The 27,070-nt window shown below is 37.2% G+C and overlaps 1 protein-coding gene across 3 annotated transcripts in view; it reads right to left on the bottom strand.

Moving 5' to 3' along the window:
- The window catches only part of KAT6B (lysine acetyltransferase 6B), a 101,285-nt gene that overhangs the window by 34,408 nt on the left and 39,807 nt on the right, over positions 1-27,070 (bottom strand). For 2 of the 3 annotated variants that reach the window (XM_054276969.1, XM_054276968.1), the window contains exons 3-10: positions 18,866-18,974; positions 13,081-13,196; positions 12,843-12,924; positions 11,718-11,850; positions 6,856-7,787; positions 5,800-5,921; positions 4,351-4,466; positions 2,240-2,381 (exon numbers count right to left, since the gene is read on the bottom strand). In XM_054276969.1, the coding sequence (XP_054132944.1) occupies positions 2,240-2,381; positions 4,351-4,466; positions 5,800-5,921; positions 6,856-7,787; positions 11,718-11,850; positions 12,843-12,924; positions 13,081-13,196; positions 18,866-18,974 (1,752 nt within the window). The remainder of the gene's footprint in view (positions 1-2,239; positions 2,382-4,350; positions 4,467-5,799; positions 5,922-6,855; positions 7,788-11,717; positions 11,851-12,842; positions 12,925-13,080; positions 13,197-18,865; positions 18,975-27,070) is intronic. The other variant, XM_054276970.1, reaches the window with a different exon arrangement.

Raw genomic sequence — 27,070 nt, 5'->3', positions numbered from 1 at the left:
CATTCAGAGAGAGACAAATGACAGGAACTATGCAGAAAAAGAAGCCATTTCTATTCAATTTGTTTTGAGTAAAAATCCTAGTTACAAATCTAAGCAGAACCCATCCTTTTGGATATATTTAGGAATTTAAGGGAACATCAGTAGTATAGCTGCATTAAGTGGATTGAAGAAAAAACATTCAATGAATAACTACTGCTCCTTAAGGCATCAGGATAAACTTGTATACAGCTCTTAAGAGCCTATTGAATACATCAAACTCTCACAGCACACTCCATTGTCCAGGTGCTTTTTATTACTTTTCACACTTATTAGCAAGTGTGCAAATTAAATATGAACACTAAGCAAGCAGAAATCACCACTGGCTAAGCCTGAAAATGCAAATTATGTGAGCTGTCTTTTTTAGTAAGAACATTTGTACAGAAATGTAAAAAACTTCTTAAATTTCAGGCAAACACAGCTTGTTTGTCAGTTTTAAATGTGAGAAGCAGGGAAAAAAGAGGGACAGCAAGCTCAAAAGGAAGCATCTGTCAAAAGTTGCTTGGCTACAGCATAATAGTAAGCTATGTCAAAGTCTGCTCTCAAATCTGTCAAAGTCATCCTCTGGGCAGAGGTACATAAATCACAAAATGCCAAACTTATTTCCATTTCTCTCAAAAACACAAAGCATGAAGGAAACCACAAACTCTTCACTCTGCCTAAAAGAAAATGGTTGCACAGAATTCTTGAAAGGATCTATGAAGAAGGACATCAACTAATGACTGAGTTTCTACAGCAGTCAGTGACAACTGACATTAACTTTTGAAATAAAAAGACCCAAACCAACGACATTTATTTCAGAAGGGTTAACACAAGTGCTTACTGAAACACCCAAAATAGACAAAGGGAACAAAAGCAGTAGAGAAAGAGTTGGGACATTGCTTTCACAATACTTTGTTTTCCATGTGTTTCTTGCAGCAATCCCCCACCTTCCCATCCCTTTCTCAGTATTCCTCGGCACTTTATTTTCTTAAGAATTTTTCATTCACGTATTAGCAGTAGTTAATAGAAATAAATGAGAAAGCACAATTTGCCTATTGCAAGCTCCACAGTTCTTAACACCTGCTAACAGAGAAAATCAAGTTATTTTAAACAGTCCAGGGCAATTTCATTCTTGATAGGAAAAGAGGTAAGTCTATTTACAACCTAAGTCTTTTGCTGGCAGTTCTTCAATATTTATAAAAACTGCTCAAGTCAGGAAGGACACAATCTTGATGCAAATAGTTATTTTTTAATAGCACAAGCATAACCAAAAGAACCAAATACAAAGATCTTTTCTAACTTAAAAAAAGACTTCCAGACTGCATACACGATTATTTGAACAGATAATGGCAATGACAAAGAACAAAGGACATTTATACAATTTGAAAATACAAGTTTGAAGAAGCATATGACATCTGCAATTAAAGAGAAGTTATCAATACATGCATCTCAATAACACTGTTGAGAAAAGAAGTCCTAGTAACCACCAGTCTTTTGTGTTATGACTGCCTGTAATAATGCTTGAGAAACTGGAAAATTAGAGCATAGTTTTAACTGCAGGTCTGCTATTAGAAACACAGAATTCTCTTGTCCAGGATATACATAAAACCTCACACTCAAAATAAATCATCTCCCAAAAGGAAAACATAGATTAATAAAACATAGATGAATAAATCCAAAGTTGAGGTGGTAGCATTTTTTTGTATCTTAGGGCAAGCTTCTCAAACATCCAAAAAGAAGGCAGAAGCACTCAGGAGCTCCATTTGTGATTTCAGAACACACAAGAAGTTGCTTTACTTGCTTTTGTACTTTGGGAGCACCTACATTATGATCAGACTTCTCCCCACACCCAAGACTCTCAAGCAGCCAGAAATGCATGGGTGTCAAGGGGCACTTTTGCTGAGAAGGGAAAGGCAAACCATCCAAGATGAGAACTGCAAAGGAAGCCCTAATATTCATGCCAGTCATGTATCTTAAAGAGTTTGGCTAAGGCATGAAGTACAAGTAAAGAACAATCATGAAAGAACATGGCAGGGTGGAACAGACTTGGGAAGATGGATTTGTTTTTGCAGTATCGGCAGAATCTCAACTTGGTTTTGCAGTATAAAAAGAATCTCCAAGGAAGTACTTAAGAATGTTAAAGTTCTCACTAGTTCTGCAGCTAGTCTGTAACATCTACAAACTGGTTATTTTCAAAAGCTTATAGTTTTGATACACCTACCTCAAATACTGAAAGGTCATTTCTTCTGTAGATTTCATTGGCTGGAGGATGAAACCAGCCACATTTCTCTGAGTGCCTTAACAAAATGTTTTTACTTTTCATGTATTTAAGACAGAATTCACACAGGTAAAGCTTTGGTAACCTGTAGGAAAATTAAGAAGATATTTTATACAAGAAGTTGGTTACATTCCATAAACAAAGTCACCACAAATGAAAACCCTTTCCATTCAAATATAAGGTATCATACATAAATGCTGCTAAAGCATAACTAAATAAGTAAATAGAACATTAGAGTGAATGATTAAACATTCACACACTACTTATCAGAAACAATCAGCTTCAATCAATCAGTCAACCACATTGAACCTAATTCCATAGATTTGTGTTGTGGTGAGTTTGTGGTTCAGCCTCTGGCAGATCTCAGTTACTTCCCCCTTCCCACCCTAACTTTTCCTGTGGTCTCCATCAAAGTAAGCACACTGGAGTAGCACTTCAAATTTCATCTTTCCTGTTCCTAATAAATATAAAGGAAGCCCAAATCAGGATACAGGGGATCTCCTTCCCTTCAATTTTCCTTATTTTGCTTCTGGGGAAGGCTCGGAGATTCTTCCCACTGTCTTCTAAATACTTGGGCAAGACAGCAAACCGGTAGGATTTCACCCCCTCACCTCCACCTAAGCTATCACTTTACTACAGAAGCAAACCCAGAGTTCACATAAAGGCAAAACATCTCCTCTCCACAATCTCCACAGCACGACAACACAGACAAGTGCACTTGTAAGGAGGATCCAGTTCAGACTACATGCAAGTAACCCACATGCCCTGTGTTCCACGTACCATCATAAACCACTCCCTTTGGTAATTTTTATGGCTATTTACCTTCATTTTTAAATTACTGAATCAGTGGAAGACTGATCTAGAAATTAATTAGTCTGCCAAGTTTTAGAGCAGAGGACAATCTTTATCTGCTCTGAAGCTACTAGCACATGCTGGGATTACAGCCATGGTTTGCACTGTTCCACTATCCTAAGGAAGTTCATCAACAACATAAAAAGTAGTTTGAACTATTTGTTCAATGATGTAATCCCACTGCACTCAACTGAGAGCCACAGTGCCTCCTACAGTGTCATCCCACTCTAGCCTCATACCAATAATTAGCCACCATTATGCTTCTATCTAAGATTCATTTACTTGATGGAATAGGTAACTCACCCTTTCACAACAAATTGAAGGAAAAAAACCAAAACTGAAATAAAAAATTAACACTACAAAAACTGTGGTTATAATAGGAAATTAAAATGCTCTCCACACTTTTTTAGCCCTTGATTTCTATATGATGGATACATGACATATCCCTTATTGCCACCACACAAACAAAAGGCAGTTTAGAGTACCACTATGCAACAGCCTTTTGGAACAGATCACGTTGCATGCTACAGTAGTAGAGCTTGATAAACATACAGTTCTGAATATCTTCCAGTGTGCCACAGAGACAACAGATTAATAAAACATTGATTTTCAGCACACCAAAAACTCTGCAGAGATCTGCTGAGCACATGTACTAGTCCAGGCTCTCTGCCTGACTCCAAGGTACACCCTTGCAAAGATGGTCAGAAATGGCAAGCTGTTACCACTTTTACTTCATTTCTTTTGCATGACATCTCCCCTGGTCCTTAGAAAAAAGGAGGTTAACAAACACTGGACCACAACCAAAAGCAATTTGTCTCAAGGGCCAGAAGTCAGACATACCTCATTGCAACGGTGTAAGAAAAAACAAACAAACAAAAAACAACAAACCAAAAAAACCCCAGACAAAACCAAACAAATAAATGAAAACAAAACCAACAAAACAAAACCACAAAAATAAACCTTGAACAAAACCACACAGATACATGCTACATATTGACATTTCTACAGGACTAGGAAAACGACTTTGTATTGCATCTTTGATTTAGAACTAGTAAAAAAAGAAGGACAAACCCCTGTTCTCCGGAGCATATTTACTTTTAATGGCTTTAAACTATAAACAGTTACAAAAGAGTAAAAATAAATTGCAATGTTCACATCAGAAAAAATGCCAACCATGTATGGCAATCTTGACAACTTGTTACCTTGCATATTCCTGTGGGTAAGGTGAAGAGTACCAGGTCTGGATCTCATATTTTCCAAACTCAATCACTGAAGGGTATCGCCCACTTGTTTCACCAGTGTTTTTACACCCAATTTTCTGTCAGGTGCAATTAAAAAAAAGTATTAGTTATAGAAAAGTAGAAGAAGCTTCAGCTTTACATAACCAATTTCACCCACTGAAATATCCAAATCAGTTGCTTAAACTCTTTAACCTCTGACAGAGGACAGAGTTTTCAAACAGAAAATACAAACAGCAAAAGCCCAGCCAAAGAAGAGGCACAACAGCCTCTAAAATCCTATTCTCTCACAGCACCTAGTGTGATGACATCCCTATAATTCTGGGGCAAACTCAAAGCGGTCCTTTTCTCAAAAGGATGAGAGAAAAGGTATCAGCACAACCCTTCAAGAATTTACCTCAAAGAGTCACGAATATGCTAACACTTTGATTTCAGCTATAAAACTGCATTTAAGCTGATCAGAAAATGACTGCTAGGCTCTAAAGGGATGGCAAAATATAGAATAGTAAGAAAGGTGGGGGAAACCAAGCAATTTCTATGTCAACTTTTAGAAACCTTATCACCTAACATTTTCAGGGACTGCATATGAAAGATAAAGAAAGCAAGTAGTGGGAACTGTTTCCATGAGGAAGGAGAAGTGCAAGCTAATAATGAAACTGAATCTTTAAACTCAATTTGAATTTGTTGGTTAGCATGCTGTGAAAGAAGACTGCAAAAAAATCATTGCGTAACGTCAGTTCTTGTACACTAAACCTGAAAAAAACCTGACTTGAATTACTGAAAAAAGAACAACACACAGCCATTTATGATGTCATTTTAAGAAAGCAGCAATTGAAACATCACATTCACCCACCTTCTGATCTGGGTTCTCACAGACACTGGTTTTTCATTTCACAGACAGAAAAGTAAAAGTCTGGTTCACTAGTCTGATTCAAATATTATCACTGCTAGATAAAGTCTACAGTATTTAATCTCAAAGTGTGGTGACTAAACGAGTAAAATGAATTTATGGACTCACTGAACCTGGTTTCCTGCCAAGCAGTATTTTCTGGGACTGACTTAGCTTTTCAGAATATCTGCTTCATTTGCAGAGGAAAATCATTACTGACCAATATCCTCTCAGTCCTGACCAGGACATCAGCTACTTTTCAATTTTATGTTTGATCCTGTAGTCCTGTTTCCAAAATGCTCAAGTGTATCTTTCAAAATCTATCTTAAGCGTCACTTATCATCTGATCCATTCCAGCACAATGCCTTGTCTCCTATCTGCATATACAGTGTCTCCCAAACAGAATTCACAGCAAGCATGATGCATTAGATTAAAAGGAATATATCAGAAATGAAGATGAAGAGACTTTTTATTTACAGTTTATATTTACAGAAATAACTATATTTTGGCAACACGATTCTTACCTCCAGGGAAAGTTCTCGGGCCTGCTTAAACACTTCCAAATCCTCCTGTGTAACAGTGTCCTTGCTTCCCAACAGAAATACATCCGTATTTTCTTGTTTGATGCTTAGTTTGATTTCAGTATCTGTTATTTAAAACCAGCAAAAAGTTTATTCACAGACATGAAGGTTATATGTGCACTAGCACAGTGATACTACTAAACAGGATTGCAACTATGGCTGTTAACAACTCCCCATTCTAACCAAATCTGGGATTACTAAGTAACAGAAGTGAACCTTTCACCCCCCTTCTTTTGTAGTTTGCTGCTGCACAAGGTATTTTTTGGTACTTGCTTGTCTGTCTGTATAAGCCTTTATAGTCCAGTTCTAACAAATTAGTTTTGAACCTCATGAAATGGAGAATATTTGATTGGTAGAACTATGCCACCTGATAAATTCCAGTATACTCTGGAAGGTATAAAATAAACACAGGAGAAAAAAACTGGCCCTTAAAACTTGAAGATTAAAGCTAAACTAAGCCTGCATTCAAACATTATAAATTAGAAGTTTTTTTCTCAAATAAAAGTAATAAAAAGGTAGTTCACAGCAGTAGAGATCAAGTGTTGTGGAGACTGCAGCACGATGGAACTGTTCATGAAAAAGCAATGGAGCAGAGGGAAATGAATTGAAATGCCCACCGTTATAAGCACTGACAGCACACAATCATGATGACAGCACTACTGCCACAGGAAGGGCAGGGGGAGAACAAGGAGGTGGCATGACAAGTGGCTACTCATGCGCTACTACACAGCCAGAAGCAACATTATGAAGGCATTTGGGGCTCCTAGTGTCACTACAGATGCAAAAAATAAAAAAAGTGGTGTGGTATTAGTCAGGGGAAAAAAAAAAACCAACCAAAAAATGTTTTGGAGATTTAGTCAGCATTAGATAAAAGGTCAAAGTTTTGTTGTTTTTGTATGAAAGTGAAGTAAGAACAAGAGAAATAGCTAAGACCTATGCGATAAGAGTTCTGGTTTTGGACGGGACGCAGGTTTGGTTGGCGCTTCGACCTTTGCTTACCATCATCCTGATCAGGTTTAATCCTTCCGTCTGTCAAGTTCCCCTTCCCTGGTGAGGGGGTCCCCATCTGAGGGGTCATTTTATACTTTAATCTGCCTAGAATCCTGTGCTTTTTAAAGAAAGCTGTTCTCCTAAGGTGAGAAATTGCTTTAAAAGCATGTCCTCTAGACACACCCCATCCAGAGGCACAGGCATGAGACACAAACCTACTCCTAACCTCTTTCTTTCCACAGAAATGACTTTTAGATGTTGATGTGGAAGGAAATTCTGGTTTACTACACAAGTGCTTGAGGGGTGCATAGCTTGGGTGACTCTTTTTTCGAGACTGTTCATGAGTGGTATAGATATGAGAGAGTCCATCAAAGAGTCCCTTTAGCTGACTGCTGCTAGGAAGGCTACTAAAGGAGGGTATGCTTGACTGACTGGAAGAACTTTGGGGAGAGTTAAAAGAAGCCAAAGTGCTGGATTTTTGAGAACTGGGGCTCCGACCAGAGATGGGGACTGGGGGTAAAAGTGAAGAAGGTGGAGGTTTTAGCTTTTGTGTGGTACCTGTAGCCAACACAAGAGAAGTGCATGACTGTTTCTGAGAGACCTTTTTCCTTGGACGATAGTGCTTTGAAAAGTCTATTATTTCACCTCGTGATCTGCGACCATCAGGTGATGGTGTAAAGAACTTAGTAAGGCCATCAATGAGACCTTTGGTTTTCTTGTTAACTTTAAGTGTAGAGGCAGATATGTAGGTGGAGGTGGTGGTGATTTTGGTGGTGGCACCAGGCCGAGTGGGGTCTGTAACAGGCAATCTGCTGCTTGAATCCTTCACAGATGCAGCATGACCAGATGAAGGTGTGGTACAGACTTTAGTCTTTTGACCCCTACCAGGTGACCCCCTTCCTGTGAATGCATTCACGGATCCTTCATCACTGGTTACAGACCTATGCAAAAATTTGAAAAATAAAAATCAGCATTCAAAATCTTTACTGTCAAATAGCACTATAGTTTATACAAGTTACCTGGAACACTGTACTCAAAAATCTCTTAAGAAATTTAAAGACACATACATTCTGGAAATACATTTCAATCTATGGCATAACAATCACCTTTTTCCCCCTTCTCCTTTTTGTTCCCCTTCCCCTCTTATCTCTAAAAGACAGTCCAAAGACATATAAAAAGTGCTGGCATAGCAAGATCTTCCAAGTATAGAGCCTTCTCATGTACTTTTAGGCATAGCCAAAGATATTTGGAAAAAATATCATTACATCATGATTGTACAACAACTGCTCCGTCACTATAGAGTTTATTGTACACACAGAGAAGATGAATGTTTTCACTGCTAATATGATATCAAAACAGTTAACTTCAGACTACATTTGCTTAAACTGTAGAGAAAGTCTATTAATCCTTCAAAGCAAACAGTCAATCTTCAAGAAACTGCTTTTTTCCCCACACTCTTGTTGGATTATGTAAAACATGGCAATAAAAGTTACCACCAAAGACCTAAAAGCCAAACAAGGTAGTTTATTAAGAGCATTACAACAGAAGCAAAGAAAAGGACTCTTTAGACATTAAAAATAGCAAAAAACAGAAATAGCAAAGGAAAGGAAGGAGCAAGACTAACCAAGGTGCATTTGCAGAAGAGCCATGAACTAATCAGGCCTAACACAGACGGTGTTAGGAAAAAACAGAGTAGTGAATCTTATTTAAATGCTAGGAAGAAAAAGCACATACTGAAAGCCAACATTTGTGAGAACAGAATTACAGGTTTTACTAGTTGCTAATAACTGAAGAGAGGAACTACACTGCAAAGTAGTATATTCGAGCATACAGAAACAGAACTCTTGAAAATATAAAAGAAATAGTTATCAGGACATACAATCAAATTACAAAGCCAAACAAAGTACACAGTGGTATCACATGCTTTCTTTCATTCCCTTTTCCATCCTGCTCTTTGAAGTTCACTTATTTACTTTGCAGCAGAAAGTTTTCTTCCACAGACTTCAGTATCTCAATTAAGAGGGTAGAAGTAATTAATTGCAACAGGTTACTTCTAATTAGGGATTCAACAGCCGCGGGCTACCATCTGGTTACTGACCTCCAAGGGCCCACCAGCTTAAGAACCAGCCCTTCTTCCACCCACACATCCTGAAATTTGGTTAGTTCCTAAGAGGCAACAAAACCAAAAACTTCTAAATCTTTTGAATCCTTTGGTGTCATACACAAGTCCATCCCAAAACCTGTTCTCAGTGCCAGATGTGGGAACCACCAGCAGTGCCAGAGGCCAGCACACACCTGGTTTAAGTTAATCTTACACAGTAATTTGCCTGTGAAGGGCTTCCAACAGATGGTCAACAGGCAAAAAATTATTCCAGTACCACTTGAAAGATTTTCTTTGTACTATACAAGGAGTAAATGGCATTGACTAACCTTCCTGTGTTTCATGTGACTATACACTTTTCATGTTTGACACTATTGTCTTCCGTACTCCACAATCACTTTTAAATAGGATTTCATGTCAAGGAGTCTCTTCTCTTACTCTATCTCTAACCACTATTTTTCCAAAGCAAGATTGCTTTGTTTTATATATGAGACACTGAAGTAATAGAAATGTGCTGGCAGTATTGCAAATATTTATTTTACAAAGTGCTTCCCAAGCACTCCTGTAACATGCTCATGCAGCTCACATGCTACAAAGAAAATCTTTCTGAAAACATTAATAATCTTCATATAATACTAAAAGAACTTCTGCATCCTTTAGCATGATGTTCACTATAAAAGTTGCAGCTCAACATCTCAACAGCAAAACATAACAAGAAAACCCTCATAACATTCCCAACCTTTCTATTACATGTATGAGGAAGGAGGAGAAGCAGAATTAGTGTCCAGGGGTACACTGCTGCTAAATCCACCCCTTGGGAACCCAAACATGCATGGCTGCAGAGAAGAAAGATGACAGGACTGTACTGGAACCGGTCCGGTTCTGGTCAGGGCAGGGTTAATTTTTGCAGTAATCAAGGGGAACATGTCCAGGACTCAGTGGTTATTCTGTACCACGTCATGGGCAGGAAAAGGGACTCTCTTCCAGGGAGAAGGGGTTCTTTGCAGTTGACTAAGCAGGGAGCAGCTGGGTAACACCATGTCAAATACTCACATGTGAATTGTTTTGCCTGTCTTGTACACTTTGTTATTGGTACTGTAGCTGTTACTGTTTGCTTTCTTTTCTCACTCCTGTTTCCAGTAAATTGTTCTTATCTCAGCCTGGATCTTTACTTTTTGTGCCTTCAATTCTCCTCTCCAGACAGTGGCAGGAGGAGGCAGAAGCAAGAGAGCAGGAAGCCTCAGCAGTAGCACTCAGCTGGGGAGTATCACTCCTGAACCACAAGAGAGCCCTAACCTCCAGCTCAAGATTTATCTGTTTTCAAGGGTAAATAAAACCAGAGGTACAACTAAAGCCCAAGGCATAGCTGCAGATATAGGGAATATTTTTATTATGCACACACAATGATATATAGAAATCTCAATGACGTTGAAATTCCTAAGCTATTTATTCGGGAGGAGAAAGGAGAAGTACAATGTTTCACTCAGTCTGACAGCATGGTCTCATCAGCCAGTACAACTACATCTTTTACTTTCATGTAGTGTCATACTTTATTCCTGTCCTGAACTACTTTACTAGAGCAACATACACTGAACTTCAGGACAAGAAACAAGAAGGCAAGTGAAAGATTCTGGAAGAGAGAAAGGCAAAAGACAATACAGAAAGATGCACAGCATCAAGTAAATCAACTTGACTAGTGCATTATAACTGCAAGTACTTTTCCTTCTATTTTCACATGTGGGCTTCACTGGCTTCAAAAATCCTTGTTTTGCAAAATGCCAAGTTTTACAGCAGCTCCCATGCAACTCTGAATAATACAAGACAGGTTTTTAGACTGTAGAGAATAATGTCATAATGTACAGAATGAGTAGTTGGTAGAGTCAGAAAGCTTTTCAGCTGATCAGCTGACATAGCCAGACAGTTAAATAATACTTAAATAGGGGCAAAAAAAGGTGTATGTGGCTAGGAAGATGTGATAGAGGGCAACATGCTACTGTAGCTGACACAGAATCTATTCCTACTTAACACTCAGTGTAACATCAACTCAGTATTTCAATGCTACTTAAACAATCCTCTAACCAAGACTTCTAATCTCCAGCTACAGTGTTTCCTGGAAGATAGATGGTAAAAAACACTACAGCACACTCTTGTTTTGGATAAACACAGTCTCGAGAAGCAAGAGGAATTGCAATCTCTTTTCCTAGTAACTGGTAACAGGTTGACAGCAGAATTCAAGTAATCATCTTTTCCAGAGTACCACTGAAACCACAACTTCTCTGTTACTTGTATAGTTTGCTTTTTGGAATGGGTTTTGTGAGCTGATATTAACAAAGTAATTTTTATACAGTTTTCAAACAGCTCTTTGAGCAGAATGGTCTCCTGAAGTCGTCTATCACAGCTTGATATTATCCACTTTGTATTCTGTAGATACTACAATTATCTGAAGCTACATTTCAAGACAGCTGTGGCATATGTTATTATATAGAAGTTTATTTGCATCTGCTATATGTACAATTTTTGATAAAAACTTAAGGAATCTGAAAAATCAAGTTACAGTAATTTTTTTATCACCACCTGACATGACACCAAAAGCACCTACTATAGTATAGAAGTTATTGAACATTGGGCTGAAAGGCACATAGAAAATCACTCATTATCTGTTTTCCCCAATTTGAAACAGAGTTAAAAGCTCTGCTTAAACCTATATGAAACTCTTATCTGACTACATTCTCAGAAACATCTAAAGAAATAAAAACCAAGAGAAACTTACAACATTCGTTGCTTTAATTTATTTTTCGGTCGTCCAATAGGTTTTGCATATCGTCTCCTTATTTGCGCAGCCTTCTCATGAAGCAGCTTTCTCCCTTTCTTCTTTGGTCTACAGACCTGGCAAATCCACATCCCTATATATAGAAAAAGTTTAGTTGTACACAGTTTATCTAATCTGTACTGCAGGTGTGTACCAACATACATACCAAGTATATACAAAGTCAGCAAATTATCTCTTGAACAGGACATAGGCAAGGGAATGCGGACAGAAAAAGTGATCCACCTCTTTCTATACTCTGAAATTTTTAAAAGCAAAGTGCTCATGGAAAGGAGGATATAAGAGGCAACAAGAATCACAGGAAAGATTATGAGCAATTAGGTTTCTAGAAGAATTTCTGTTCTAGCTTGTCCCTCCTTATACTACCTAGATCTTTCTCCATACAGAAATAAGACAGGGTAAAAAATTTACATGTGTGTTACAAAGCCACTGAGGTAGAGCATGCTAAATATACTACTTCACACCTATGGTATATTTGTTTTCATACACAACTTGAATTTAGCATCCTTTTAACATTAGGTAGCCAAACATGTATTGTAGATGAGGCTGGGGACTGGGAGGGGAGGAACTGAAAAACGTCTTTAATGTAACTTTAAGATTAAATAGGAAAAGCCATAAAGATGTAAGAGCAGAAGTGAGAGGTGCCATAGGTAAGAAACCTAGAGATTAGAGAACCTGAAGACACATGCATTTTGTTTTGTTTGCCTGTTTTTCCAATCACTCCTACAAAAGGCAGTAAGAAAAAATCTCTTCTACATGTTCCAAGAACTTCTTTGTCAGTGTATATACTCCAAGCATTTAAACAGCCTTTCTAAAATTTCATCTACAATAACTGGGGCAACAACTCATTACACAGTGAATACATCTGGTGAACTATATGTAGATCTTTTTTATTTTCCTGAGGAAAAAAACCCTCATATAATGACAAGTAAAATTTCCTTTGATATGAATGAAATCATACTATTTATCACTGAAAATAAAAACTATAATAGCATGCTTGACAGGTTTTGTCACTTAATACAAGACTGCAAATGGAAGTACTGTCATGGAAAGGATTTTTTAGATCACCTTTTGGCATTCGGGATAGCGGCGGGTCACAGCACTCCATGTGGAACCCTCGATCACAGGAGTCGCAAAAAAGCATGTTATCCTGGAGGGGCAGGGAAGAGGGGGTGGACAAAAGGAAAAAGGAAAAAAAAAGACTTAATACAGCATTGTTAGAAGCTGTTTGCATTTGGGCATGGGCTAATTATAAAGCTACTATAAACAAAGAGAAGTGCAGTAACACTGAACAAGTCCAACTTACTGCATTTTTGCCTTGGATCCTACATGCACTGCATGTCTTGCATTCAATACATTGCCACCTCAACGCCTTCACATTTGTTGTTAACTCAGGACAGAATTTCAAACATGATGGATGTCCTAAAAAACACCAAAATGTTATTGAGAGGTTGAGATTTAAGATTGGTTAGATTGATTCTGAAGTTCAGCAGGATGTAGCCAGCACCACCAGAACCCTGCAAGTACCATCTGCTTTCGGAATTTTGCAACACATTATTTAGCACATCTACTTCATACAAATAATACAGAATAATTGTCATTAAACCAATTCATGAAGACAGGTAGAAAACTGACTTTTACTGTAACCGACACCAGCGAATGGTCTACATAAGCACCTAAAACTGAAATTTTTATTTTCACTAGGTTATTTCCATAGCATATTAAACTGTCATTGGTTCTGAAAAAAGTATATTTATAAATTGACCACATTCCGCTTTCATAGCAGTGCAAAATAAACAGAGGAAACCTTCAGATAAAATTGCCTTAGTTATTTTTCTAACTATACTAAGTACCTACCAGAGAAACTGAAAAGCCAAACTATATGCATTTCTTATTTCAATTACTTAATTATACACAAAGAACAATTTCAGAGTAATAAAAAGAGAAAAAAATAATCTAGCAATTGGCATAAGGAAAACATATAGCAATACAAGGTTTAAAATTGAGGGGGTGGGTGTGGAGAATTGAACTACCACCTCCCACAAAACACAAAAATTCCTTGGCAGGACCACCCTCTTTTCACAGTAGTCTTGAAGGCCAGCAGGACTTTTCCAATTAACAGAGGATACCAGGCAACTGAACACATCCAGCACCTGAGGCAATACTGGCAGAGATTTTTTTCACGTCTTCAACAACCTCGGAGCGTAGCCCTAATCCAGACAAGATAAAAGCACTGCTATATAGGAAGGGATAAGCATTCCCAGGGAAACACTTGATGAGAGTATTATGTTCAGAGATTATCTATCATGAACATAACCACAGAAGTTGTCAGAGAGAGAAGAATCCCTGACGCCATGCTGCACTTAGAGATGGCTGCAGTGACGTGGCACACATCAAAGGCGCTTTCCTCTCACTCTCAGAGTTGCAATGAGTGCTTTCTTCTAGGTAATGCTAGAGCTACAGTGATTCAGATTTTCTCCATCTACTGTCTCTCAGTCCAGGACTGAGCTAAAACACCACAAATGAAAATACAATCTCATCTATGAGCATTTGCTACTTTTGTCTAATGGACTGAGGCACAAATGGCAAAGACTGATGGAATTCAAAAGCCACCTGAATAAGTGACAATTTCAGATTTTACTTCCTTTTATTCTATTTATCCAAGGCTTAAACCACTTTATAGTTAAACTTTGAAGGACAACTGTGCATTTTCTCAAAATAAAATGCAGAGATATAATTTATTTGGAAAGAGTAATCAATAATCAATTCAAAGAGTAGTTTCAGAAAAATATTGAAAAAGCATAATCATTTGATTCTTTGCATATACCAACATTTTTTAGGGTTAAAATTGAGTATGCACTTCCAAGAATGTGACAAATATACTACAACAGCAGAGATGAGTTCAATGAGATATTACTCCCTTCAATGAAACCCCCTAGAGAGGTTGATATTAGTAATCAATATCACATAAAGACTTATTTTATCAACTATGACTTAACAACCCTATTAACACATTAAAACATAGTTGTGAATCAATCACCTCCATGTAAATGTATTTAACTCCAGTTATCTACTCTGCACAGCAGTGATTTATTTCAAGGAGCAAGTAAGTTGCAGTTCAAACTGTTGATTTTAATTTTGTTTTACATAAGTAACTGATGTATACACATATGGAACACCCATTTTCACTGGTTGGTAACCACTGCTTGAACAAATTAAGTTTAACTTATAACTGTATTAGTTTTTATCTCTTATCTACCAATGGAACATTTCTCATTCAAGCAATTACACATCTTAATACATTTCTTTAATCATTAGCTCTTATTATCAGACAAAAATTCAAGAAAAATAATCCACTGGTATTAAACATGCCTGCAATTCCTAATCCTTGAGCCACAAGTAACTAGAACTGAAAGGCCGCAAATGAGAACCATCACTATGGATTTGCCATATTTTTTTTCATCATCTTTTCTAGGTATGCACTAGCAGAGACAGCCCAGGAACTTTTAGATTTCAAAATACTGTATGATATGGTTTTCTCATAGCTGATAATACTTAAACTATTCATTTTAGATACAAATTGACATAGTGCAAATGTAACAGTAACATGTATAGGGTAATGCCTACCAGACATTAAGTGGTAACCAGCAAGTTTCAATTTTAAAAGGAACTAACTGTTTAACTACATTCATAGCAGTTACACAGATTTTGTAGTTTAACAGATTTCAATAGTCATTTGAAGTTATGGTGCCCTTCACTGATTTTACAGCTAGCTTTTTTTTTTAATTGGAGACCTGAAGGAAAGCATGTTTTGGGCTCCCAAACTGGCAGTATTTCACCTCTAACTAACCTAAACTCAAATTACAAGCATACTCTCTTCTCCACATCCAGAAGCTGATGAAACTCCAAGCGGTTTCCAACCCTAGTTTCAAGTGTTTAAACTGGTAATTTCTCCTGGCTCAACCACGTGACTTTCTTTTAAAACTCAGCAGCGTCAATATTTTAATGTATCAAACAAGTTTACCAGATTTCTGGAAATGTAGACCTTTGCAAGCTGGAAGATTTCACCAGGAATACATACAGGCCTACATTAAAATGAAACACTTCAAAATTTTTTCACCCATGTTTGAAATGGTTAATATTTGTGATACACTGACGTGGCAGAAATAGGTGAGACCAGGAAGTCAAAAGTGAGGGTCTCATTCACTTTTTTGTCTTCCTCACAAAGCTGAGCCTTTTTTATGCATTAAAGGATTTGATGAAAAAGCTAGTCTTTTAAAAGAACAAGCATTAGATCAGTGACTGCAATTAAACACTGTGGGAAATAAGTTATGCTAATATCTCCAGTTATTTTTAACTTAAACAAAAATGCTGGGAACTACTGCGTAGATAATTCACAAAAACACCCCCTCAACTTGTGTCTGATAATCTTTAAGGTACATAGTGTTATCATTATTTAGGGAGACTTTAGCTATGAGCAGAGATGGTCAGTGCACCTGTCTTGGGGATGTACCAGTTTTTACTACCTGCAGCTTTCTTAGCAGTTCATTTTATCCAACTAACCTGATATCCTTATACAGACAGCAATAATTAAGACAGTTGCTATACTCCACTATTACTAAAGCATACCCTAAATCTCATTTAGAAAGTGATCTCTGCCCAGTTCTTTCCAAATATTTTCTGTCCCTATTCCCTCTGACCTGAGTTCAGTGTCTCTGTTGCTCTGCTGTCCAGCCTGCTCTATCCATCTTTGATAAGTAACCCTCTTGCCTCCTCAGGATAACATCCAATTTGAAAGGAAAATACCCATAGGTATTCTACTTTTTGCTATTATTGCCCCCTTTAAAAAACATTTATTATAATTTTCCAGTCACTCAATTTTTCCCTTCATCATTCTACAACTTCAAACCCTCATAAAAATCTGTCAGCAGCACTAATCTTCAATTGCTTCTGCACATCTTGTTTGGAAAAAACAGAAGTAGAGTTTGATTCCAGTTCTCAAGTGTATTGATTTTTCAAAATCAAGAGATAAGGAAAAAGGAGAAAAAAAAAAACCCCAAACAAACTACAAAACCCAACCAAAACCAAGAAGAACTGCTTCTGTAATGGGATTTGTTTTCTCACATCTGGCATCCCTCATCTTACTTTTTGAGAAAATCCTCTGTGCCAACTGACACAGCAGTGCACTTCATTTCTAATACCCAAATATTTTTCCTCCAAAATACCACAGAAATGTGCACCTGGTTATCCAGCTAGTTTGTGCTTTCAGAATGCAGAGGCACTACCTGAAAAGACAAAAGTGACTTGACACAAAAACAAAAAGGGAAAACAGGCATGCCAGTAGTGGGCACTGCAATTTAATCTCTGATCAACTGAACAATTTGCTTGCTGTGCACAACATGCAATTTCTTTTCTATTTGCTAGACAGCAAGACCAGCTTTGAGATACACTGCAATGTGCAAAATTACAAATCCAATTACAATAAAACTCCACTTGAGTGAAGTTTTGTTATTTATAAATTGCACTGAAATTGGTTTTTATTTTAGTTAGGCATCAGTAGCTAAAGTTTAACCATCCAGCAAACTGACTGCAGTCTCACTATTTCATTCCTTCTATCTAATACATCTGAGGAACTAATTAAAGATAATTTAGTCTTAATGAGGCAGAGAGAATGTATCGGTGTTAATTCAAATAGAAGCTGATCCATGAAAGTCAAGACTTCCAGTTCTAAAGTGTCTTAAGACCCACCAGGGAATTATTACACAATAGAAGAGTGGCTGATATCTAAGCTCACCTGATAAATTTAAACTCTCTGCACCAAAGTCTAACCAAGTATTAATTTTGCAAATATCAAAAAACAGATTTGAAAACAGAGGAGACCTGTAACCTATAAACCACTAAAGGAAGAAAATTTAAATTTATGAGGTTTACTGTTGCATACTGGATTAAAAAAGTAATTTTCTTATTTCAGAGTATAATAACTGGGTAAAATACACTAAAAAATACACTGGCTAAAATACAAAGCAACTATCAGGGTGACAATTGAGAAGCAGACAACCAATAACATTTCCTGATTAACTGAAAATATGTTTTTATCCATATTTACTCAAGTACTGATGTAGCTGGACCTGAGAACTGCCATAGCTACTGTCAGCATACTGACAAAATGAAGATACTCATGGACTCCAGATGCACAGAATCACAGCATGTCCAGAGCTGGAAGGGACCTGCAAGGATCATCAAGTCCAACTCCTGGCCCTTCACAGGGCATCCCCAAGAGTCACAACATGTGCCTTGAGAGTTTTGTCAGTCTTGGTGCCCTGGAGAGCCTGTTCTAGTGCACAACCACCTTCGGGGAGAAGTTTTTCCAAACCTTCCCCAACCCAAGTTCAGGCTGCTGCCTCAGGCCCCAGCACTGGTCACCACAGAGAAGAGAAGCACCTGCATTAGGAACAGCCACAGTCTGCAAGAGCTGCTGCAGCACATAGGAGTGAGGTACATGCAATCAGCAGGGACATTATCTTGTGCCTGACAAGCAACCAACCAGCTGCCCACCTCATGTGGTATGTTACTTAAAATATTATTCAAATTCCCTCTTGAGTAACACAATCATTTAATAAAAAAATGAACTGAATACACAAGATGTGCAGCAGCAAAAACTGCTACATAGTCTTTATTACCATGATTATTCCTCAGCTTCTGAAATGCTGTAAATCTGTGCAAGCAAAATTCTTGACCATCATTTGAGTTTTCAAAGCCCACATAGATCCCAAACAATAACTGAATTCTTGTATTGTAAAAGTGTAGTTTCCCCCTCTTAATTTACTCAGCAGACCTACACTTTGTCATAAAGATTAATTCATACCTCTCACTTGTAATTATCCTAAAGATGACAAAATTCTAGTTTAAATAAACCAAACAAAAATAAAACAAACAAACCAAGAAAAACAACAAATTCCTCTGTCCCCCTGGTTTCAGTTCTTGGTCTATGTTTGTTCTAAGAGAGGATATGGTTCACAGGTTTAAAATATTTTTTAATATACATACTAAAACATAAACATTCCTAGTATTTGTAAATTCAGCCAACTTACCACTGCTGCCACAATCTGCACAAGACAAGAGCTCTTCTGGCTTTTTTTCACGATTTGATTCTTTCGTTCCCAAGCAAAAGCTACATATTGGGATGGGATCAGCTCGTGGCTAGATTTAAAAATAAACAGACAGTTAGCTAACAAAAAAACTCCAAACCAAAACCAACCAGCCTCCAAGGCTTTTACTTGGTATTTTACTGTAGTACATACTAATCGGCAAGGGAAATGTCCACTTTCCTAACTTGGTTACAAAGTTTTCATCTTAACATACTTCATAAACTTCAAGTTGGCCCATAATAAGCCACCCTGTATATCCACCCATGTAAATGTCTCCAATACAAGAGTAATGTTAACAAAAACAAGGAGAAATTAGAACATGGGACACTATTCTTGCACACAATTGCAACTCCAGAACACAACTGCTTGTTCTTCAAATGCAACAATGCTCAAAGATGTAAACTAGTCTTTATTACAGACAAATATAGTTCCTTTACACAAGACAAAAACTCAAATTCAAGACATATTTTATTACTTCGAAATTCAATACAGCTCATACCCTCCTCTGAAATTACCATTTTAGAGTCAAAGCACTGGATTTACCAGATCAAGGGTTATCCATGCCAGTCTGGTGAGTCCCATCAGCTTTGACAGACATTCATAAAAAAATGCAAATCTTTCAATGTCTAGAAGCAATACACAACTCTTCAGAGAATTACTTCAGAATGGATACAAATCTACTTCCCATCTTCCTTATCAATTACATAACAAACAATCAGAATATTTATTATATTGTTTCTGCATTACATTTTAGAGCTTTAAAGAAAACACTAACCTGCAACATCCAAAATATGAATGTATTAACAACTACATGGAAGTATTTGTAAACAGGTCTGTAACAAATAAAATTACATGCAACTATTTCTCCCAAATGGGATAGTAAAATAACAGAGTACCTTCTAGCAGAGAGTATCACAATAACTCAGATTAAAATGGTTTCTTTAGTGAATTCACAGCTTCCAAATTCAGGTATGCAATGCTGTTAGTTTAACATATCAAAGCAATCATTTATTGCCTTTACCTTCATTTTCCATTCCCTCTTTATGCTACAATATTTGAAAGCTGGCAGGCTATCTTCACTTGACCTATAAATCTGTATTCCATTACAGATCTGGGAAGTGGGGAATGCTTGTTTTTAAGGGTATTCTTGTGAAAGAATTAGTTCCATGGTGATATGCCCTTATATCTCAACACAATATAACACAGAAATATTGAAACTACTTTTATGTTATTAAGCTTTATGATCATTTTAAGTCAAGCAGCATGAAGAATGCTGACACCAGGAAAGTAAGTTTGTCCTAGCCATAGAAGAGGAGCCCATATAAACAAACTTCGATATAAACATACCCCACGGCACCGTACTTTTTCTGAAAACTTAGTCCTCAGCAGGTCTGCTCGCTGTTCAACTCTTCACAATCCAATTACTGAAATACTGACAAACTTGTATACCCCAAAGAATACACGTGAAAGATAAACAGAGCTGAACTTTTCAAAAGTAAGGAGATGTGTGTTCCCTTCCATCATCTACAAGTGGGAACTGCTGTACCCTCCTTACAACCAATAGGAAATTGCTACTTGGATAAAAACAACTGTTTAAGATATACAACAGCTTTCAAAAATGTTCATGCTTCAAAAAAGAAGCATTATTGGTGTTGTCAGTTTTAGGAGGATGACATTGAATGAGATCTGTAGTTCTAGAGGTGAACAGGGTTGTACCAACTACTTGCAGGACTTTTCACTGGATAAAAACAATGTAGATATAAATAAAATAAGAAAGAATTAACTAGTTACTATTCTTGCCAGTCAAATATAATTCAACAGATCTTTCCCATAATTTTGTTTTCATCAGATATGTCACTGGAACAAAATGATACTAACAAAAAACCCAAAATACATAAACTATGCTAATAATAAGCAGCAGAAAAAGGGTCCAGAGCTATTCAAACAGATTTCACAGCATTGTGTGGACATTTCTTAACTGCTACTTAAGGCTTAACACAGATAATTTTAAAAGACAGATTATTCTTTTAGCAGAATCCAGTAAAAATCTCCTCTTGGCAACCATTCCATTCTCTTTCCCTTCAATGTAACAGTGCTTTAGCCATTCCAAAAAGGCTTGTGCTGATAAATAATTTAGAAAGCTTCACATATCATTCAAATCCAGGTCCACAATCTCATCTATCTTTCCAAGATTTTTTTTTTGCTCTAGGAAAAGACATGGCCATTAGCCAACATTCATTTACTTCCCTATTTCAAACATGACCCCACCCCATCCCCCCCTTTTTTTTCTGAAGGTAAAATAAAGGACAAAGGTTGTTGGCAGTTCAGGGCTACAAAGACTGATGTTCCCATACCAAAACTAATCACAAAGAGCTTGCAAATCCTATCACCTCATATACAAGTTCCAAGAAGCTTACAGGCTCCAGTATATTCTTTGAAGCCATTTACATTCATAACTGTATTACAGGGTCTGTTCTCTCAACTACTGAAAGTTACAAACACACACACCCCTGTCAGCACACTAAACAAGACAACATTTCCATTTGCTTTAGCTTGCACAGTCAAAGCAAGCCTGAATTCATACTGCTAGTATTAGTTCTGGCTCACAACTGCCTCAATTAGCATCAACTATGGGTGTTAGGGGCTAATTTTTTTTTTGGGGGGGGTGGGGGGAGCTAGTGCAATTTTTTAGCTGTTGTTAACAACAGCAGAATATCATCCAAACAGCAGTGCACCTCCCACCTTAATCAAAGGGAACTCTAAGAGAAATTAATCTATTTTTCTAATCAGTAGTTTATCTTCTAAAATATAGCCATGACATATCTTTTGAAAAACAACGGTTAGTCTTCAGGAAGGTTAATTCCATTTCATCTCTTACAGAATGAGTTCTATTCAAGTCAGTTATTCAACACTGCAGTATCTTGTACCAGATGAGCCAGTAATACTTTTGGTGTTAATATTTAATATTAATATTTGTGTTACAAAAGCTTTAGGAGTAGGGTGTCTGCTCTGTCTCACAAGGGAGGTCTGAATAACTCTTACCCAGTAACACACTACTGCTTCAACAGAGCTAATAAGCTGAGAAGAATTTTTCATCCCTTTAATTCTGCGAATAAGGTAAATGACAACTTGCAAAGCAATTTAGTTTGCTAGGTTACTAGAAACTGAACATTCAAATTCAACAGACTGCCTTGTTCTAATAACTGTATTCCCAATTGCAGCAAGAGTAAATTTACAGAAAATTCATCCCTTATGCCAACATGCATCCAGAAATAGAAGTTTCACAAAGAGCAGTCAGGAAACTATTTTTAAAAAATTAAGACAGACACACCATGGAGGAATAACAGACCATGAACTCACTCAGCACCTGTAAACAGGTTGGTTTTTATTTTACTTTCCAAGTAGAAATTGAACCATACTTATTTAAGCATCACACATTCAACTGCCACAGTCAATCAATCCCTCAAAAATCATACATACAACAACTGCAGTCCTTCAATCCTCTAAACAGTGTTAAAACCATGTACTGTATGACAATACTGTATCACCAAAAAACACCACCAAAATCCAATTTTACAACATCAATAATTTCAAAACTATTCCAAACAATAACTGATTGTGATTATTTAATATTTGAAACAATTTCCACTAAAAATTCATGAATGTGTGTACATTAAATTCTGTTTATAGCTTCAGTATTTCAGTCACTAAAGAACACAAGAATAAAAACCAAGTTTAATATAAGTTTGTGGTACAGATAAAGACTAAAAATAAAAAATATTTGTTTAATGCCTTCAATAAGTGTTCTGTAATTGATCCAACTGAAAAAACCACCCCAGAGCCCCCAGAAAAGCCCAAAGCATTTTAACTATTTGACATAGTTTACACATTGTGAAACATTAAGGACCCACTATCCTTACTGCTCACAGTCTTTACATACTCTGCATTCTGACTGGTCCACAAAAAAATAAAGAAGCACATAAAGGTTTAATTTAGAAAGAGCAAAAATCTAATTCCAACTGCCCTACGATGGGCAAGGACACCTTTCATATCACTAATTCAGAAATGACAATATAGTGTTAGCATTTACCTGAACTAGTGCAGTGTCCATTTTTAAGCAAAGACTTGAAAGCCATTTATGCAACCAGCAAATTATTCTGTTTATTTTAAGGACTCACAGCTATCTATTCTAAAAACTAACAGCTTTGCCCCTGCACAAAATCAATCCTTGGCAAAAATTCAGCTGGACTTCTATTACCTTATGCCAGAACTTGTCCCAGAACTAAGGCCCAAAACATTTTTTTTCCTATGTAGTTTCTGTGCTTGTGAAATCTATGTTTATTTGATTATATTTATAGTTACCATGAAATTCTTAAAGCATTTAGTATGTTCTAACATCCCACCCCCCTTCTCCCACAAAGGAGTCACATTAGGTCCTGAAAAGTTTCATTTTACTTTATTTTTGAGTATGCAAAGTTACCCAAAACTATAAATCCCACTCAAAGCAAGCAGATTCCTATTTGCATTGCTATAGCACTCTGAGGTTTTAAACAGATTGTCTGAAAACTGTTAGGCATTAGCTGTGTACACACAATTACAGTCTTAAGTGCTATCTCATTAAGTGATATGCACACATTAAAAGAAATTAAAAGTTTCACACACACTCTCAAGAAATTTTACTAGCAAACCAAAAACCTCAAGTGTTGCCATTAGCAACTGCCTCTCCATGCCTTTTCAGAACCACCTCAACATCATCTGACTACCTGCTGGAAAACACATCCTTGTGCATGATACCCAAACATTAGATCTGTTATCCTATGAACAGAAACAGCGTGTAAGTAGTTACAGGGCTACCACCAGAGAGGGGCAAATTTTACTGAAAAGTGAAGCTGCCATGACCTTCAATACAGATCCACTGTCCTGGTCCCAGCCTATCTCCAGCCTTAGGAAGGACAGAAGGAGCAAGCTGGCTTTCTCAGAACACCTACATTTTTATAAAGTACCTTGAGGGCTATCTGCAATATTTTTTTTCCTTTTTTTTGTTTTTACCATGGTTTGAAAAAAAGAAGTCTCTGAACATGAAATACTGCCAGAAGCATCTCTAAATACTGGTTTTTGAAATATTAATAATTAAAAGCAAAAGCTTTATCAGCAACAGGTACTGATTTCTGCCTCATCTACTGAAGCAGCTGCTCTTGATCCCACACAAGACAAGGTTCTGTGAACACTTGGAGCTGCAACCCCTTTCCTGCATCCATTCAGTGTGTGTACGAAACAGTTTATTTTCCACTTTGAAAAAGAAAATCATCATGTTTCAGGAACTATAAGTTAAACTAAATTCCAAATTTTTAAAACAACTTGCTAACTATCCAGTAGTTCCCATATTAGTCCTACAGGCCTGCAAAGCATGGCAAACACACTACCTCAAATCATGGTAAACACATCCTGACAAGCAGAAATGTGGAAAAAATACACCTGCTACAAACCTTAACATAGCACTTATGCATTCAAAGAGCACAAAGCAAAGGCCAGTACAAGGGCAGTTCCAAAAAGAGAGGACTGACCAGGCTGTGAACTTTCTTGATTACACTTTTAAATCAACTAACTGCATAAATGGTGTGTATTGAGGAAAAGCTACACATGAAAACTTCTCCTCTTCTCCCCAAAGATTATCATCACTGCTAGATTGCAGGTTTGTGTGCCTTGTTTTTATATAAAATTTACTTACTACACAGCAGCTTTGTGGCTTTCTCTGCTCACACCTCCCCCCTGTACTCTGAAAGATATCTCTCTAAGAGCATCGTGATATATAAGGTAACAATCAGAGATACCTAGAACTATGCAAAAAGAATAAATTTTAAACCATTCCTGTCCTACTGGACTCACACACCCCAAAGCCATCTAACTGTAAGAGTAATACTAGATTAGCTGAGACTTAATTGGCTGCATATAAGCCAACCTGCTTTCATGTTTCATTTGTAGTTTATATCCACTGAAAATATTAAAATTTCACTTTCCGTTGAAAAACCACCCCCCCCTAAGCAAGCACAGAAAATATCTAGAGTAAGGTGCAAAGCAGCAGCTCAAAAATACAGCTAAGTGTCCTGGTCCTCTGGAGGCTCAGCTTTCATTTTCAACAGAATTAATATAAAGCCTCTACACCTACAGAAGGGAGGCTTTCCAACTATAGTCCAGATTCAACAGACACACAGAATTACTGAAGTCAATCTAAAAACAACCCCTGGATATGTGTAGGCCCTGCTACTGTTTCTGTCAACAATCTCTGATCCTTTATTATTTAAACTGCATCCATTCTGTGGTCTTGCATTAATTTCTGTATGCCACGGTTTAACCCCAGCTGGCAACTGAGATCCACACAGCTGCTCACTCATTACCCCCACATGGGGATAGGGAGAGAGCAAAAGAGTAAAAGTGGAAAACTCATGGGTTGAGATAAAGACAGTTTAATAGCCAAAGCAAAAGCCACATACACAAGCAAAGCACACCAAGGAATTGATGCACCAGTGCCCAGGGGCCAGGAGAGCAGGGGCCCTTCACATGTAATGGCTCCTTGCCAAGACAAACACACTACCTAGTGCTGGTGCACCCCACTGCCTTCTTGCTCCCACTTTATACACTGAGCATGGAACATTTCTAACAATGTTTAGGGTATGGAACATCACTTTGGTCAGCTGGGATTGGCTGCCCTGCCTAGATAACCTCCAGGGTGCTTGAGGGTACCTAAGTCTTCGGTGTCAAGAAAATAGAACTGAGTTATCTTTATGTAAAGTCTAACTCAGAGGTAAAGTGCATTATATGCATCTAGCTTTCAACAATCGTGCTCATCACGTGCTAATTTCCACAACGTCTTCTTTATCTCAGTTTCTTTATATGCTTAGGAGACTTCCAAACATGGTATCCCATTTTTTGTCACATGTATATACAGTTGTTCAAATGGAGTTGCATTTTCCATCTCCAAATTTTATCATTTACTGCACTGCAACTAGAATGTAGCAGGTGATGCACATAACCACAAGATAAGCTGTGGTGCAATTCACAGACGATGACCCCATGGCCGTGTCAACTTTTATATTCTTTGGGGAAACATATTGTTTTTTACACAGATTAAATAAACTCCAGTATGAAAAGCACATGCTTCATCGCTATGATATTATGTTTACTCAGATGTTTGTATATATGCATATTTTTATCCATAACTTATTACCAAAGTCATCTTACATAAATGCGTATAATGTTTGCAGCGTGGCACAGGATAATTATTAGTTGTCTTGATGCTAATTGCTCAGGGAAAATGTTTAATTGCATATTAAATTGATCATATGCATATTTTATCTAGTTTACTCTTTGGGGCAAATTTACTGTCAGCACAATCTAGATTTGAATAGCAGTATACTAAATACAGAAGCAGGGTTTTTTGAAACTGGGCTAGTGTTTGAAATGCAATTCTAAATAAAACAAGCAAAGTCCTGTTCTACTCCAAGATGAAGTAGGTGAATTTCTGCACAAAGTCAAGACATATCCTGCCTAGTTGCCTCATATAAGAGAAAAATATTAGGACCAAAGCAAAATTATTACAGCCACAAGCTCCAGAAGTAGAAGCTACTAGGAAGTAGAAGCTTTAAATAGAGAGCACATGCATTTTGGTTTTGTTGTATACATTTTGGGTTTTTTAAACAAAAAAACATTTAGTTTTAACACATGCTTATAACTCGACATTCTTTCTGCTCAACTATTTCAAGAACAAATGCAGTGTAAATTACATCACTCCAAATAACACAGCCACTTCTCTTACCAAGGCCCAGGTAGGGAAAAAATGACACAGCTAAGTTCATATTCTTACACGGAACAAGCAGCAGCAGCTTGGCCACTGACCATTTGGTTTTTAGTCACTGGTTTCTATCAAGTAAAAAACACAGGCACTAAGATACTTCTCTACCAGGTGAGCTGCAGAGTAATACAAGTCATGAAAACCTACTTCTTTATCTATCTATTCTTTTAAAAATGAAGTAATTCCTGGTCTCCTTTCCAAAGCAAGAGGATGTGGACAAACAGCTGATTAAATGCTAACAGCTTCATTTTTTTTTTCCCCTGACAGGAACTGAACTTCATTCTTGAGAGAAGCAAAGC

This window comes from Melozone crissalis, unplaced genomic scaffold, assembly GCF_028551555.1.
Source record: "Melozone crissalis strain CALT ecotype California unplaced genomic scaffold, PUWL_Pcris_2 ptg000019l_1, whole genome shotgun sequence".
Taxonomy (NCBI): domain Eukaryota; kingdom Metazoa; phylum Chordata; class Aves; order Passeriformes; family Passerellidae; genus Melozone; species Melozone crissalis.
Note: the sequence above shows the minus strand (reverse complement) of the source record. Positions and strands in the feature narration are given on the sequence as shown.